The sequence below is a fragment of the Dipodomys merriami genome, unplaced genomic scaffold (assembly GCF_024711535.1).
Source record: "Dipodomys merriami isolate MVZ:Mamm:240054 unplaced genomic scaffold, mDipMer1.0.p SCAF_26, whole genome shotgun sequence".
In the NCBI taxonomy this organism is placed as follows: domain Eukaryota; kingdom Metazoa; phylum Chordata; class Mammalia; order Rodentia; family Heteromyidae; genus Dipodomys; species Dipodomys merriami.
In genome coordinates this window covers 21,765,101-21,780,876 of record NW_027204048.1, presented here as the reverse complement: position 1 = coordinate 21,780,876, position 15,776 = coordinate 21,765,101, and the positions used below count along the sequence as shown (strand labels likewise).

Sequence of the window (15,776 nt, the reverse complement as noted above, 5' to 3'; positions counted from 1 at the left end):
TTTGTGCTCAGCACTCTGCCACTTTGAGCCACAGCGCCACTTCTGGCTTTCTGGTGGTTAATTGGAGATAAGGGTTTCACAGACTTTCCTGCCTGGACTGACTCTGAATGTGATCCTCAGATCTCAGTCCCTTGAGAGGTTAGGATTTCACGCATGAGCCACCAGCACCTGGCTCTTGTTTCGGTTTGTTTTTTCTTCTTGGATACAGGATCTTGCCATGTAGCTCAGGCTGACTTTGAACTTGCAATCCACCTGTCTCAGCCTGCTGAGTGCTGAGACTACAGACACACACTACTGTACACAGCACAATGAAGGTTATGCCTGGGAATTTAAGGATTTGGTTCTTTACTCTAACATCAGGTAGTAATGGTTTACCTGATGTGTCATTGAGTTTAGGGGTGCAGGGAGATTCCCCTTCAAAGTTCAACGAACCCTGACTTGTGTAAGTTCTGTGGCGTATGGACCCATGGTCGGTTTGGGGGGAGGGGGTCTGGTGAAGCTGCGTCTAAGTATTGACCAGGAGTCTTGTTTGCATGCTTCCCATCTGTTGTATTGAGAAGACTTGTTGCAGGAAGGCCTTAGGGAGCTGTGGAAGCGATACAACATTTGCTTTGCCGCACATAGATGCAGTTTATGAAATGAGAGTGAGTGCTGTGGAGAATCTTAGAGAAGGTTGTGTTTATTGGTGTTACGGGTGAAGGCAACTTCTGAGTGGCATTGAGGAAGGCCTTGAAGGATTGTGGTGGGGACTCTTGGTTTGAAAAGCAGTTTGGAGAAGCATGTGGATAGTATAGCCAATTTGATTTTGTTTTTACTTATTTATTTGTTTGGTCGGGCATGGGGCTTGAATTCAGGGCCTGGGTATTGTCTCTGAGCTTTTCTTCTCAAAGCTAGCGCTCTACCACTTTGAGCCACAGCTCCACTTCCGTTTTACTGGTGGCTAATTGGTGATAAGAATCTCCTGGCCTTTCCTGCCTGGCCTGGCTTTGATCCTCGGTCTTCAGATCACACAGCCTTCAGAATAGCCAGGCTTACAGGCATGAGCCACTGGCCCCGGCTTCACCTTGATTTGCTGGAACGCTGAAGTAGATTAGTTAATTTGGGACGCCTTGTACTGGTTTTCTCAGACACAAACCTAAATTTCGTGATGAAGGCAAATTGGTCAGCATGTGTGCGTCAGAGCGGGCCACGGACATGTGCAAGGAGCATGCAGGAAGGTCAGCAGGCCATCTGGACCCCTGCGGCCTGCGGCCTGCGGCCTGCTGCCTGCTGCCTGTGGGGGAGGCGGGCCCGCGGGTCTGGGTGGGAGGCTGCATAAGTCCTGGACGCCGGTTTGCCCTGACCTCACTGTTACAGAAGTCCAGGCTGGGGGATTCATTCATAAGTGTTTGTTGTGGCCTCGCAGGCACAAAATGTGCCTTCAGCTTTGAGCAGAAACATGATTTCTAGGTGGAAGATACAGTTAGTGTGCTCAGCTTTTTCTTGGGAGTGTCTAGTCTTCCAGAGAGGGAAAATGGAGTGTGAAAAGGCTGCCGAACTCTGACAGTGACTGAAGGAAGGCCCGCTCTCCCAACTCGCCCGCTTTGAGACGCCTGGCCTTGAATGGAAGGTGGGGAGGAGCAGTCCTGCTTGTTGATTGTGCTACGTTAAGAACCTAGCAGCAGCACCCGGTGTCAAAGGCCAGGCTGACAGTACTCACGGTTGCTGGGTCTGCTGTGGTTGCCCTCACCACCTGACATCCTGCCCATGGAGCTGGAGGTGCTGATGTACCTCCCAGCCCCCAGAGCACTGCGGTGCATGCCACACCCTCCCAGAGCTGGCCGGGAGAGGTGACCCGCAGCCATCTCGGGTAGACCGAGGGCCAGGCCCAGCTCAGCATTTCTGGGTCTCCAGGGCAGCCGTCCTATACAAGAGGCGAGACTTGAACTCGGATCTCCTGGCTCAGATCAGGGGCCCTGGTCAAGGTAGATTAAGGTTTTATGGATCTAGCAGAGGAGAGAGACAGCTTAGATAAGATTCCCCCGTTCCCCACTGATCTTGTTTCCCTTAACTTCTCCAGACTTCTTAGAAATTTCACAGTTGACTTGGATTTTGATGATTCCTCATCAAGTTAAGCTTTGATCTGTGTTTGATCTATAGCCTTATTCTTCTTGCTTTAGTCATATCTAGTCTATTCCATTTTGTTATCTTTGGTCTGTGCTGCTTTTGTTTTCCTTTTGATTGCTTTAATACAAGATCCCAACACCGGTGACTCATACTTGTAATTCTCGATACTCAGGAAAAGCTGTGACCTGAGGATTGAAGTCCAGTGCCAGCCTAGGCAGGAAAGCCATATGAGACTCTTGCCCTCAAATAATAACCAAAAATCTAGAAGTAGAGCTGTGGATCAAGTACTAGAGTGTCAGACTTGAGCAAAAATACTAAGGGACAAGGCCAGGCCTTGAGATCAGGTACTGGTACTGGTCCAAAAGTGATGAATCAGCGTGGATGTTTTTCTTCTGTCTTGCTTGCATTGTGTGACATGAGATGGTCCAGGAATACCTGGAACTTGAGATCTACCTGCCTCAGCCTGTTGGTTGATGGGATTATAGGCGTGCCACCACATCTGGCCCAGAGTGGGACTTAGGTCGTCCTCCGACTGTGTCCAGTTCTGCCTTGAAGACAGTTTATGTACCAACACATGTGTTCTATTGCTAGGAAAAGATGAGGACATTGTTTTCTTCCTAAACCAAAATAAGGTCCAGTTGAATGAAGTAAAATTAAGTATAAAAAGCAGCCCTAGTGGCACCAGAAGCAAAATGAAGCATGGGTTGTATAATCTTGGTGTGTTCTAATCCAAAAAGCAGAAGTGTGAGAAGGTAATTCTTCAGTTTGTCCATCTAACAGCTGAATGCTCTGTCCAGCTGAAAGTCCACTTTCGTGGCTGAAAGACAAATGGCAAGCTGCGTTGAAGGGTCAGTAATTGTCTTATGTAAAGAACCGCTACAAAAAGACAGTGATTGAACACCAGCAAAAAAAGAGAAAGGAAAATAGTTAAACGTTTAACTTTAAGAAGAATACAAGCAATGCAAATAAGAACGAGGTCATTTTTTTTAAAATTTACTAGATGGATAAAGATTAAAAAAAGGTCAACAAAACCCAATATTGACTCTGGGTAGACGCGCAAGCACCGCTGGCAGGCAGTGGTGTGAGTTTGTCTAGCTTTTCTGCTGGCACTTTGGCCGCACTGATTACAATTTAAAATGTGCAAACGCTTCGACACAGAAGTTTCACTTGCAAGGGGTCCTTTCAGAGATCTGTAGGGAGGGTTATTTGACATACCGTTTGTAATGGTGGAAAGTTAGATGGGACATAAATACCTACTGGTACCAGGAGTGCCTGAATATCATCAGTATGTTTGTAGAGTGGAGTTGGTGGACATTTTCTCAGTCATATTTGGTCTTTTGAGTGAAAGGGACATTGATTTGAGTGGGAGATGTGATAGAGCACGCATAGCAGGAGGCCTTTCCTGGTAGGTTGTCTGGAACAGCTGCTTCTGCCCGTGCGCAGTGCTGGCCCGCCCCTCAGGGCCTGTGATTCTCCTTGGATGCGGATTTAGGGTTATTTTAACTGTCTTTTCTTCTTTTCTCCCACCCCCACCTCCTCCTTCTGTGTGTGTGTGTGTGTGTGTGTGTGTGTGTGTGTGTGTGTGTGTGTGTACGTGTGCGTGCGCGCGTGCGCGCAAGTCCTGAGGCTTGAGTGCAGCCTGGTTTTTATTTTTGCTTAAGGCCAGCACTCATCACTGAGTCACGTTTGACATTTGAGGTAGGTAATTGGAGATAAGAGCCTCACACACTATCCTGACTAGGTTGGCATTGAACCAGGATCCTCAGATCTTGGCCTCCTGAGCAGCTAGGATTATAGGTGTGAGCCACTTAGAACCTGGCTTTATTTTAATTTTATGCTTCCCTGTCAATTATACCCCCGTGTTTGCACACTGTGTGTGTGTGTGTGTGTGTGTGTGTGTTTAAAATCAGTTTTTCTGTATTTTGTGATGATAAGGATCAAACCTCGGTCCTTGTGCACACTAGCCAGGTAAGAGTGCCACCTGAGCACTGTGCTTTCTATAGTCAGGAAACCATAAGAAGGAATTCACAGAGGGAGCGCTGCCCCCTTAGGTGAACGCGTGTTACACAGGTGTGTGTCACGCTGCTCCATAGGAATGGAAAGCCTGTCTTGCTCTCGAGGGGCTGTGACCTTGGGTCACCTTGAGCAGGTGGGGTGCCCAGTGAGCCGGGTGGGGTCCACCGAGTTTTGTTTCTGCACCTGGCACAGATGCGCTTTTTTATTTTCCTAGCTCTCTGTACCTGCTGTTCTAAAGCAAGGTCATTCGTTTGCTCTCTAGACCAGTCGCTTCGCTTCCCCTTCTGGGACGTGTGTTCCATGGAAAGGTCTGTAACCCTGTCTCATCTGTGACCGGAGAATTGGGCTAAACTCAGTTCCAGAGAAACAGGCTATGTGAGGGGACAGAACGAGGCCCTTCTGTAAAGTGCGTGGGGTTCTGCTTTACCTTGCTCTCTCTCCTGTTCCTCTCGGGTGCCCAGTTGCCTTGTAATTTTCATCTCTTGATCTGTTTTATTGTCTAATTCGGAAATAGACGCAGCATTTGGTAAGCACAGAAAGTGATGGAATTGGCAAGGCCTCTCTCCAGATCCACTTCCGTGCCGTTCCTCAGGACTGGTTCCTCCCCTCAGAGGACAGCAGAGCTACCGTGCGGCAGGAGGGGTGTTGGGCAGGCTGTGGGGCTCTGTCCCCCTAGGCTGGGGGTCTGTCCCCTCACCCTGGCAGGGCGGGCCTCGAGGGCTTTGAGGTCTTCGCAGCAGCCCGTGTGACCCCTGCTCAGGACACCTCGAGCCTGTGTGGTGACACTGAACCCCAGGTACCCCGGGTATCAGGAACCAGTCATCCTGTTAGACTTGAGTTCTGATTTTAGTAATGTTTCTGTGGTTTGCTTGACATTTTGAGACAGAGTAGGATACTAACTTAGAAGTTGGGGTGAGTTGGCAGGAAGTCACTGGGCCTTCATCCTTCCTCTCACCTTAACTCACATCTTTGAAAGCCAGGCTTTATAGCTTCTGATACCAATTTAAATGAACTTGCTATAATGGCATCAATATGCCACCGTACACCATCATTACAAAAGCGTATTACTGGAGTTTCTCATCTCTCGATTGAAACGGCTAGATAGCCTTAAACCATGTAGATATTTCCACTCAATTAAGCTACTCATTATCTTTTTATTAAGTGACCAATACACTTTGCATGTGGGTTGTACTTTGCAATGGGTGCGGGCGGGGAGGTGGGGGGAGAGGGCACGGCCTTCCTCTTCTCTCAAGATAAATATCAGTAACAACCAGGAGAAACAATCTTCTGTCTTCAGGAGAGAGTAGGGGAGAGCACCAAGTGTTGCAGTGTGAAGTCAGCTGACTGAGTGTTGCTGGTGTGAAGTCAGCTGACTGAGTGTTGCTGGTGTGAAGTCAGCTGAGTGTTGCAGTGTGAAGTCAGCTGACTGAGTGTCGCTGGTGTGAAGTCAGCTGACTGAGTGTCGCTGGTGTGAAGTCAGCTGACTGAGTGTTGCTGGTGTGAAGTCAGCTGACTGAGTGTTGCAGTGTGAAGTCAGCTGACTGAGTGTTGCAGTGTGAAGTCAGCTGACTGAGTGTTGCAGTGTGAAGTCAGCTGACTGAGTGTTGCTGGTGTGGAGTCGGCTGACTGTGAGTGCTGGTGTGGAGTCAGCTGACTGAGTGTTGCTGGTGTGAAGTCAGCTGACTGAGTGTTGCTGGTGTGAAGTCAGCTGACTGAGTGTTGCTGGTGTGAAGTCAGCTGACTGAGTGTTGCTGGTGTGGAGTCAGCTGACTGAGTGTTGCTGGTGTGGAGTCAGCTGACTGAGTGTTGCTGGTGTGAAGTCAGCTGACTGTGTTGCTGGTGTGAAGTCAGCTGACTGAGTGTTGCTGGTGTGAAGTCAGCTGACTGAGTGCTGGTGTGAAGTCAGCTGACTGAGTGTTGCTGGTGTGAAGTCAGCTGACTGAGTGTTGCTGGTGTGAAGTAGCTGACTGAGTGTTGCTGGTGTGAAGTCAGCTGACTGAGTGTTGCTGGTGTGAAGTCAGCTGACTGTGAGTGTTGCTGGTGTGAAGTCAGCTGACTGTGAGTGCTGGTGTGGAGTCAGCTGACTGAGTGTTGCTGGTGTGGAGTCAGCTGACTGTGAGTGCTGGTGTGGAGTCAGCTGACTGAGGTGCTCTAAACGCTGGTGTGGCTTTCTCTTTGCAGACTGAGATCGCCAAGAGGCTGAACACGATCTGCGCACAAGTCATCCCGTTTCTGTCTCAGGAAGTAAGTAAAGCTGTTCAGCTGTTAAAGTGCAATTATGTTGCTTCTCTGTTTGCAAATTAGCTAGTTTTAAGATGTTAATTTTATCACAAGGAACAAGTGTGAAGAACATCTGTTAGAGCTGAAGTGTGTAAGCCCCCTGCCATCCCGTCTGACACATCTGAGGCTTGCTGCACAAGTGGTGACAGACGCTCAACCCCAAGCTAATTTTTTTTCCTATGGAAAAACTGCAAAATGACTACCAAACAGAAAGCTCTCTTTATCTCTTCTTTTTTTCCTTTTTTTGGAGTAATGTAAGCTTGATAGCTTAGGATCTGGATGACCTTCTGTCTTTTTTCTTGTTGGGTTTTTACTTACTTATTTTTTGGTGGAGGGGTTTGTTTAGCTTTGTGTACCAGCCGGGGCTTGAGCTCAGGGTTTAGGTGCTGTCCCTTCGCTATTTTTTATTAAGGCTGCTGCTCTCCTGCTTGAGTGCTGGCTTTTGATTTTGTGGTTACCTGGTGTCGCACAGACTTTCCTGCCTGAGTTGGCTTGGAACCAAGTTCTTCAAATCTCAGCCTCCTGAGTCGCTAAGGTTATAGACACTCCCTGGAGCCTGGCTCTCTTTGCTTTCTTTTCTTCTTTCTCTTGCTGCGTTCAGGGTGGCACCGTGGAGGCTGGCCGTGCAGGCCGACTTCCTGTTTGGTTTGTAGTGTTATGGACTGCTCATACTCCCTGTTGGTACTCATACTCCGGCTATGTCAGGCTGGAGTCACAGAGATGAGCCATTTTATTTAAGCACATTGAGGCTTATCTTAACATGGTGAGAGGGAAAGAGCTTTGTGTAAGCAGTCAGTGAAGTTGACTCAACATTGTCTTTTAGTTTTGCCTTGGATATAAGCTGCTGAATGTGTCTGAGAGTTCTCACCTTCTTAAGAAGGTGTCTTGATAGGGAGGAAAGCTCCGTGAGCAGGGAGTTGGAATACCAGGGGTGTCATCCGCCATTGATCACTGCCAGCTGTTTATTAGATTTTAATGCTGTTGATCCCAGTCCTATCAAAGTTCACTTGTGGCTGCATATTTACTTGTGAATGGAATTGGGAAGTACCCAAACTAAGGGAATCTTTCTACCACAAGTCAAAGGGCTAAAAGAAAAAGAGAAATTCCTAGAGTTGCCTAATTAATCCAGCAAAAAAACAAAAAACAAAAAACAAAAAAAAGCAGAAGTAAAAGTGTGGCTTAAGTGGTAGAACACCAGCCTTGAGAGAAAAAGTGAAACAAGAGCATGGGGCCCTAACTTGAAGCCCTAGTACCAGCACAAAAACCAAAACAATGTAATTGCTATCAACTTTATTCAGGACTTAATCTAACAAGCTCTGTTCTCAAGTTCTTTTTGAGGCTCTATACCACTGGAGGCTGAATCCCTGCCCCATAAGTAAATAGGCTTGCATTTCTGCCTGAACCAGCCTGGATTTCGGTCCTCCTATTTCTGTCTCCCTCTAGTTAGGATAACAGGTGTTATCCTAACTAACAGGTGTGCCTGCCACACCCAACTTTTTACTGGTTGAGGTGAGGATCTGCTGAGCTTTTTAAGGGGCTAGACTCCAAGGCTGATCTCAGCCTCTCCAGTAGCAGGGATTCCAGAATGAGGCAGCTTTTCCAGCTTAACCCTGTTGTCTTTTTGCCTGCAGCTCTTTTTGTTATTAGAATGAACAAGGAAGTTCTTGGCTGTTGCTAACACGCGCTCCTCTTGTTTTCAAAGCATCAACAACAGGTGGCCCAGGCTGTGGAGCGTGCCAAGCAGGTGACCATGGCAGAGCTGAACGCCATCATCGGGGTACGTGGCCTTCCAGGTCTACCTCCTACAGTGTGTATCACCAGCTTTCACTTCTTACTAGTTTGATGGCTTAGCATGTATATGAACATAATTTGATGTTGACTGACTTGAGAAGGGAAAGGTGGGTGGGGAGGGTTTGAGTGTCTACTGCGATGTACAAGGGAAGAGACCATAACATCAGGACCCATGATAGTAGAGAGATTTTAGGGGGGGGACGGAAAACGAATCTGTGTTCAAGGGGGAAAGTAGCCTCTAGTTTATCCTGGGACACTTAAACCACCTTTGGGCCAATAGTCAAGTGGAAGCTTTAAGCGTGCGTTTTGAATACTTTTTCTTGCTTTCCAGCCGCAAACATTCAGTCCCAGTGAGGTCAAGATGGGTCCTGAGCTCTCTCTGCTGTTGCCTTTTGCTTCCTAGGGTATTCAGACCTTTGTGACTGCGCCTTCCCCTTTTTTGTGTGTGCCCTTCCATGAATTTTTAAGTGGCCCACCAATGAAAAGAACGCTCCCCAGCCATGGAAGAAGTGCGGATTGTCTGCCCTGTGCTCTAGACTTGGGTGGAGCTCAGTGAGCACTCTGTGCCCGCCGCTGCCTGCCAGTCTCAGGTCACCTCCCTGTATGAAGGGACTCCGTGAGCGTGCTATGCCTGTGTGCCCTCCTTCGGCCCGGGTTTGCCCCCCACCTGCCCGCCCGCAGCAGGACCCGGGGATGGTTCTCATGTGCTCTGCTCCCTTCCAGATGAAGGGAAGGCGGTTGCTGAACAAGGGAGGGTCCTTTCTGATTTTATTCATGTGTGAGTGCCCTGAGCGGATTCAAAATCACTCATTTATCAATTTATGTTAATTGCTGTGAGAAGATGCCCTGCTGGTCTTTATAGTCCCCTCAGACACTTTGTAATGATAATTAGACATGCTGCTGTACGGATTAGGAGTGCCACAGTCCAAAGCTGGCCTCGGACAATGGAGCCAGTTAATCCATCAGGGCTTAAAATTACATCCCAACTGGAGATGGAGAAAAAACATAAGAGCCGGGGGATTAAAGAGTGAGCCTCAGCTTGAAAACTCTCCTTTCATCGGTTTCTCAATTGCAGATCTGCAGTGGGGTTGTCTGTGGTTAGCTATTGGCAGTCAATTAGGTGAAATAAACTGGGAGGGTGACCTTCATTTCCTTTTAATAGCTTTTTCCTCCCTGAAATGGGGAGCTTCAGTGGATTTTCAGCTTAAATTTTATTCAAGCTGCTTTATTACACTTGACAGCTTAGCTCTGCATAAACAGTCTCCCTCCTTGTCCCCCACATCTCCGCTCAGCCTTTCTTCCCCTTCACATTTTTTTTTTTTGACTGTTACTTAGTGGGTTCTCTAATCACATTCAACAAAAAAACACAATTACATCTGCATTTGTCTGCTGCCTTCTGTAATGAATTGCTTTATTTCAGAGATCAAATCAAATATTCACCGGTACTTTTGCATGTACTGTGTTTGATTAGCAGAGACTAATAGGGAATTGTACTTGTAGCTGGAGCACAGAACATTACTATTTTTTTTTTTTAGCCCAAATGAATGAGGATAGAAAAGCCTGTTTTGATTAAAAGAAAACATATGCAAAGAAGCCCTCAATTACCCAGCTCAACTTCATGGAACATGTTTGGTTTCTGGTGGGCTCTAAGTCGTCATGTGTAATTTTTCTTTTGTTTCCTGTTAATGTTGGGGACTGAACCCAGGGCCTCACACATGTTAGGCAAACAATCAGCTACATGTAACTTTTCAGTAGTAAAAGACTTTATTTAAATTCTGAAAGGCACAGCCTAGCCCCTGTGAATCTCTTTTGGACCTACACTTTGAAAAGGGGGAGATGGTATTAACCAGATGTTTGTAGATAATACCCATTTTGAATGGAAACAGAAGATAAAAATAGCATGTTGTTTTAGAAGGGCGGCTGAAGCGCCAAGTGTCTGAGTGGCGTCAGTCCAGGAACAACGTTGAGATTACACAGGCTGATCAGCTCTGATAGCATAGCAACAGTGACCCAAATTGGTGCATTGGGCCCAGCGCAAGGCTCATGTCCTTTGTGCGTCTTCAGACATCTTGGGCATGCGCAGTTTTTACCTTTGAAGTTTTTGGGTCAGTCTATTAATTTGTGTCAGAAGGTGCTTTTAAAGTCCACAGTTATCAATAATTATCTTGCACCGTACGATTCGTGCTCTGGCATATGTTTGCTTGCTTGTTGCTTGAAAGGAATTGTGTGCATCCTGGAAAATCGAAGTAGCATAAAATTGAGTTGACAATTCAGTGGACCTTTGCACCCCTTCATTGAACATGCAGTGTGTCAACCTGTCTCCCCAGAGGGGCGGGGCACCGGGAGACTGTCTGTTCCTACAAGCAGCAGCTGTGGCAGGGTACGTGCGGCCGGGTTTGATAGCAGCTGTCAGTACTGTTCAGGGACCAGCCTAAGGGAAAGAACCATGGGAGACCAAGCTCTTAGTCTGCCTGGACTTGGAGGCTAAGCAAAGAAGTAGTAATTTAGTGGTTTAGACACCTATTAGAGTGTGAGAGATCATGAAGGGAGTACCCTTTGAGATGCAAATGAGTCGAAACATTCTCATTCCCGTGAAGGAACTATCAAGGAGCTTCTTGCTTGACAGGGCTGATGATATTTCTCTTTAGCAAACCTGAAGGAGGTTCAGTCTTCTCAAGGACACACAACTCTCAGGTGAGCTCAGCCTGTGTCTGGGCCTGTGGTGCTAGGGAGGAGGAAGAGAGGAAGCTGTGATTTCTCTGTTCTCTCCTTATTAGTGAGTGGATGATGCCTATTTCTCCCCAGCATAGAAATGTTTCCACATTGCACAGAAATGCTGAATTTTAACCGTGTCCCCCTTGTCTTTTATATAGAATACTGATCCTTAAAGTACCATTTGTTTGGCGGTACTGAACTATTTTTGATAGACTGTCTATCTTTAATTTGTTTTGGTACCAGTTCTGGAGCTTAACTCAGAGCCTCATGCTCTCATTCGCTGTTGGGTTTGGCTTACCGGTGGAGCTCTGCTACTTGAGACACACCTCCACTTCACTTCTCTGTTTTTACAGGTTCATTGGAGATAAAAGTCTCCCAAGACTTTTCTGTCCAGGCTAGCTTAGAACTTTGATTCTCAGGCTCCTGAGCCGCTGACGAGCTCCCCCTTTTGGGTAGTACTGGGAATTGAACTCAAGTGCTCTACCATTTGAACTATGCCTTCAGTCTCTTCTGCACTGGGTGTTTCCAAGGTCGGGTCTTTCTTTATGCCGGGACTGTCCTGGCTTGGGACCTCCTTGCTTCGGCCCGTGAGTGCCGCTGCCATTGCCAGGACTGGAGTCTCGCAGCCCCCCCCCCCCCCAGGCCGGCCTGGATGCCGGACAGTCCTGCTGGGCGTGTCAGGTGCACAGATCTCCAGTGTGCAGTTTGATCACTTCCCACACCTGCCCAGTACTGGTGCTCCGCTGCTTTCTCACCTTTAAAAGAAGGTGGTGGTTCTCTGAGTGAAAAGTAAAAAATAGCACTCGCACACAGAACCCCCTCCCCCCAGTAACATTAGTAGTTGGTTGAGTGTGGTTTTCTTTTTAAAAGAAAAATGATTGCACGGTTGCTTATTGTTTCTAACCACTTGTTGCCCAGTTTCATGTGTGTCACGGTCATACTTGCATTTGTATCGGTGGTGCTCTGGATAAAGCATAGGGACAGGCGGGCCGGACGCTCACTGGCCTTACTGGCTTTGTGAGCCTTCTGAGTGCCCCATCTGTAGTGGGTCGTAATGTTGTAATGTCTGCCAGAGCTGCTTTCCTGGGTATAGGAATTGGCTAGTAGCCTTCACCCGTGTGGACCCAACTCCTTGACCTGGAAAAGGTTGGCAGTCGACTGTGGTTTCTTGTGTCCCTGGGCCCTGGTCGGTGGATTCCTGTGAGCACCCGGTGACCACGCCGCTTTCCTCTCCTGGTGGTGGTCATGGCTGTAGGTTGGAGAATACACCCAGTCAGATGCTCTGCCATTCAGTCTTATGTGCTTGCCTTTTTATTTACTTTTATTTTCATTATGTAAAGTTTTTGATCCAGGACTGGGGCTTGAACTCAGGGCGTAGGTGCTGTCTTTGTTTTTTTTTTTTTTGTTCAAGGTTGGTGCTGTACCCCTGAGCCACAGCTCCACTTCTCATTTTTTGTTTTGTTTTTACTGCTTAATTGTTGATAAGAGTCTCATGAACTTTTCTGCCTGGGCTGGCTTTGAGCTGTGATCCTCAGATCTCAGCCTCTTGAATAGCTAGGATGACAGGTGTGAGCCACTACCCAGCATAATTTTCTTTTTTTTTTTTTAAATTATTTTTAAATTTTTTGTCGGTCCTGGGGCTTGAACTCAGGGTCTGGGTGCTTGCTGTCCCTGAGCGCTTTTGCTCAAGGCTAGTAGCACTCTACCACTTTGAGCCACAGCTCTGCTTCCGTATTCTGGTGATTAATTGGAAATGAGTGTCATAGGCTTTCCTGCCGGGGCTGGCTTTGCACCGTGGTCCTCAGATCTCAGCCTCCTGAGTAGCTAGGATGACAGGCGTGAGCCACCAGTGCCCAGCATAATTTCCTCTTAATAAGTACCCAGCATTGCCGTTTGCCTTTCCATGAGCAGACAAGTACAAAATGAGAGGAAAAAGTAAAGTTTTGAGAACACAGAGAGCTCGGGGGGAAGCTGTGAGGACAAGACCTCGTTGGCTTCCTCCTCCTAGGTGAGGAGCCAGGGCACCCCTTGCGGGCAGAGCGCAGGGGCGGCTGTGGTGGCGATGGAGGGGGGCGGAAGCCGAGAGCCGGGCCAGGGCCTTGTGGGCTTGTCCTTCATCCACACGATGCCCGGCGTTTGAGCAGCTGTGAGAACGCTCGAGTACCTTCCTATGCCCCCATGCTTTGAACTTGGTGAACTCAAGGAAGCAGGCAGCCTTGTTTTCCTCCCTAATTTTACCGGGCAGAGTCTACAGCAGCTCTGGATATTGGTGAAATTTGTATTGTCTTGCTTTGCAGACACATTTATAAGTCTGTATTTTTAAAACAGCTCAGTGTGAAAATAAGGGAAGTTGAGGGTATGGTGCTACGTCAAGACTGTGTGTTTGGAACAGCTGTGGAACGAACTCCGGTGCCTGCAGGAGACTGTGTCCTGGAGATTGAGTTGTAGACTGAAGGACTGCCTGGCTCTGTGTGGGATGGTTGGTGTAAGGATTAGCCAACGGTAGGTGGTTATTCTTGTCCTTTGCCTGTAGCTGTCAGCTGTCTGGGGGATGGATTGTAGTGTGTGAATTTAAGAGGATGAGGTAGCCTCTTATTTCTTGAGCATGCAGCTAATCCCTGGAAAAGCCCACAGTAACCCCGCCGTAAGTTTCCTTATAAAACAAATTCACCCTGGGAGAATAATGCATATCCTGTTACCCAGCAGAGAAGACTAACAACATGGGTCTTCTAAGTCTACTAGCATGTTTAGTGACCTTCCTTCTACTGTAACTCTTATAACTTCCTTCTCCTGTAACTCTTATAACCCATCCCTTTATTAAATTTCCGCAAGAAAGGAGCAGTAAGTGAAAGGAAGTTGATCTTGATGCCTGCTCTTTTTCCTTTGGTCAAGTTGTTTGTTTTTCCACTGAGAGTACAAGGTGTCTGACAAGTGCAGTTTAGCCACAGTATCTAGATACTCCTGTTAAGTCTTTGCTCTTTTTAGTCATTAGTAAAGTTGCTGATGCACTATTAATGTATGGGGTGTGTGTGTGTGTGTGTGTGTGTGTTTTCTTATTTTTTGGTGCCAGTACTGGGGCTTGAACTCAAGGCCTCTTGCTCTCACTTAAGTGCTTTTCCTTGTTGGCTATGGTTGGCACTCTGTCACTTGAGCCACAATTCCACTTCTGGCTTTTTGCTGGCTAATTGTAGATAAGGGTCTCACAGAGTTGCATGGCTTTGAACTGTGATCCTCAGCTCTCAGCCTCCTGAGTACCTAGGATTATAGGTGTGAGTCACTGCCATCCGGCTTTATGTTTAACTTTTCGAGCAACAGGCATCATATTTTCCAGTGTAGTCTGTACCCTTTCACATCTCCACACTAGTGTATAAAAATTCAGTTGCTCAGACTGGAGGCATGATTTAAGTGATAGAGCACCAGCCATGAGCAAGAGAGCCAAGGACGGCCCTGGGTTCAAGCCCACTTCGTACAGGCACAAAAAGAAACAACAAAGAACCTGAGCCTGTTAGGCATGCACCCTGCTTGAGCCACATGAGCCCTTCCTCTTTACAACTAGTCTATTCTAGGGTGGTATCACCTCGTAGATTTAACTTGCATTTCCCTCCTAGCTGAGGACGGCTTTGAACCCAGTACATCATGGGTTCTTCACAAAAGTGGCTTTCTAAAACATTTAAATGCAGGCTCTTTTAGTCCTGGAGCTCTGGTCTTCATCAGAGTCCCGAGGGCCCTGGAGTGGAGGCGGACCAGCGGGACGGTGATCGTGCGGGAAAGCTAGGCCTGGTAGCTGGGCTGACATGCAGAACTGACCTCCGTTTCTTGGAGGTGTGCCTCCTTGTCCCGGAGCCTTGCCTGCTCCGGGTATCGTCCTCTCCCCCCTCTAGAGTGTAGAGGGGGGACCTGTACACGCCAGTGTACCGCTTGATGTGTTGATGGTCATTGTGAAATGATGTTCGCAGGTCTGTCACCTTGCCGTGGTCAGGGTGTGGCGAGTGTGTGTTGAGAGCACTTACGATCTACCCTCTACCGATCATCGCCATCCTATATGTGAGCTTTCTAGAACTTACTCATCCTGTATAAACCACCTGTCCCTTTTTCTGTACCAGTGGCCGTTGTGCTTTCCTCTGTACTTGTGTTTTAAGATTGACATACACAGGGGGACCATGGAGTATATTTTTCTTGAATCTGGCTTATCTTGATGTCCATGTAATCACAAAACAGCGGTGAGGTTTCCTGCCTTTTTTGTCTACGTGTGTGAATGTGCACACATGTTACACATGTTACACACTAGCAAGGTTTCACATATGTAGCCCAGGCTGGAACTTCTGTGGTCCTGCTTCAGAATCGGAGGTGTGTACTCCTGTGTCTGGCCTTTTTCCTGCTTTTTAAGAGTCGAGGCGTATTCTTGTGCGTATATACACATTTTCTTTATCCACAATCATGCTGTAGTGAACTTGGGAGTGCACATGCCCCTTTGAGACATCTCCTTTAAATATGTGACCACAAGTGAGATTGCTGGCTTACGGGGTAGTTGGATTTTTAATTTTTTGGGGAACTTGCATAGTGTTTACCAGCTCCTGGGCCGCAGCACAGGGTTTGTAGGTGCTGGCCTTCTGATACTAGCCGCCATAAGAGGTGGTGTTGATTTGTATTTCCTTGATGACTGTGATGTTGACCGTTCTCCATAGACTAGCTGGTCATTTATATGTCTTTTGAGAAATGTCTGTTTAGGCCTTTCATCCATTTATTTAGTGGAGTTATTGTAGCTTTTAACAAATACTGATTTCTTTTTTCCTCTCGCTGTTGTGTTCAGATGGATGGTTTGCAAGTGTTTTCTCCCCTCTGTCGGCGGCCTGGGCACTCGTGTATTT

At 47.4% G+C, this 15,776-nt stretch overlaps 1 protein-coding gene across 12 annotated transcripts in view; it reads left to right on the top strand.

Moving 5' to 3' along the window:
* Tle1 (TLE family member 1, transcriptional corepressor) overlaps positions 1-15,776 on the top strand; it is a 108,814-nt gene that overhangs the window by 28,522 nt on the left and 64,516 nt on the right. For 8 of the 12 annotated variants that reach the window (XM_070035816.1, XM_070035815.1, XM_070035818.1 and 5 more), the window contains exons 5-6: positions 6,304-6,366; positions 8,105-8,179. In XM_070035816.1, coding sequence (XP_069891917.1) covers positions 6,304-6,366; positions 8,105-8,179 — 138 coding nt within the window. Of the gene's footprint in view, positions 1-6,303; positions 6,367-8,104; positions 8,210-15,776 lie in introns of all 12 variants that reach the window. The other 4 variants (XM_070035812.1, XM_070035810.1, XM_070035807.1 and 1 more) reach the window with 1 other exon arrangement.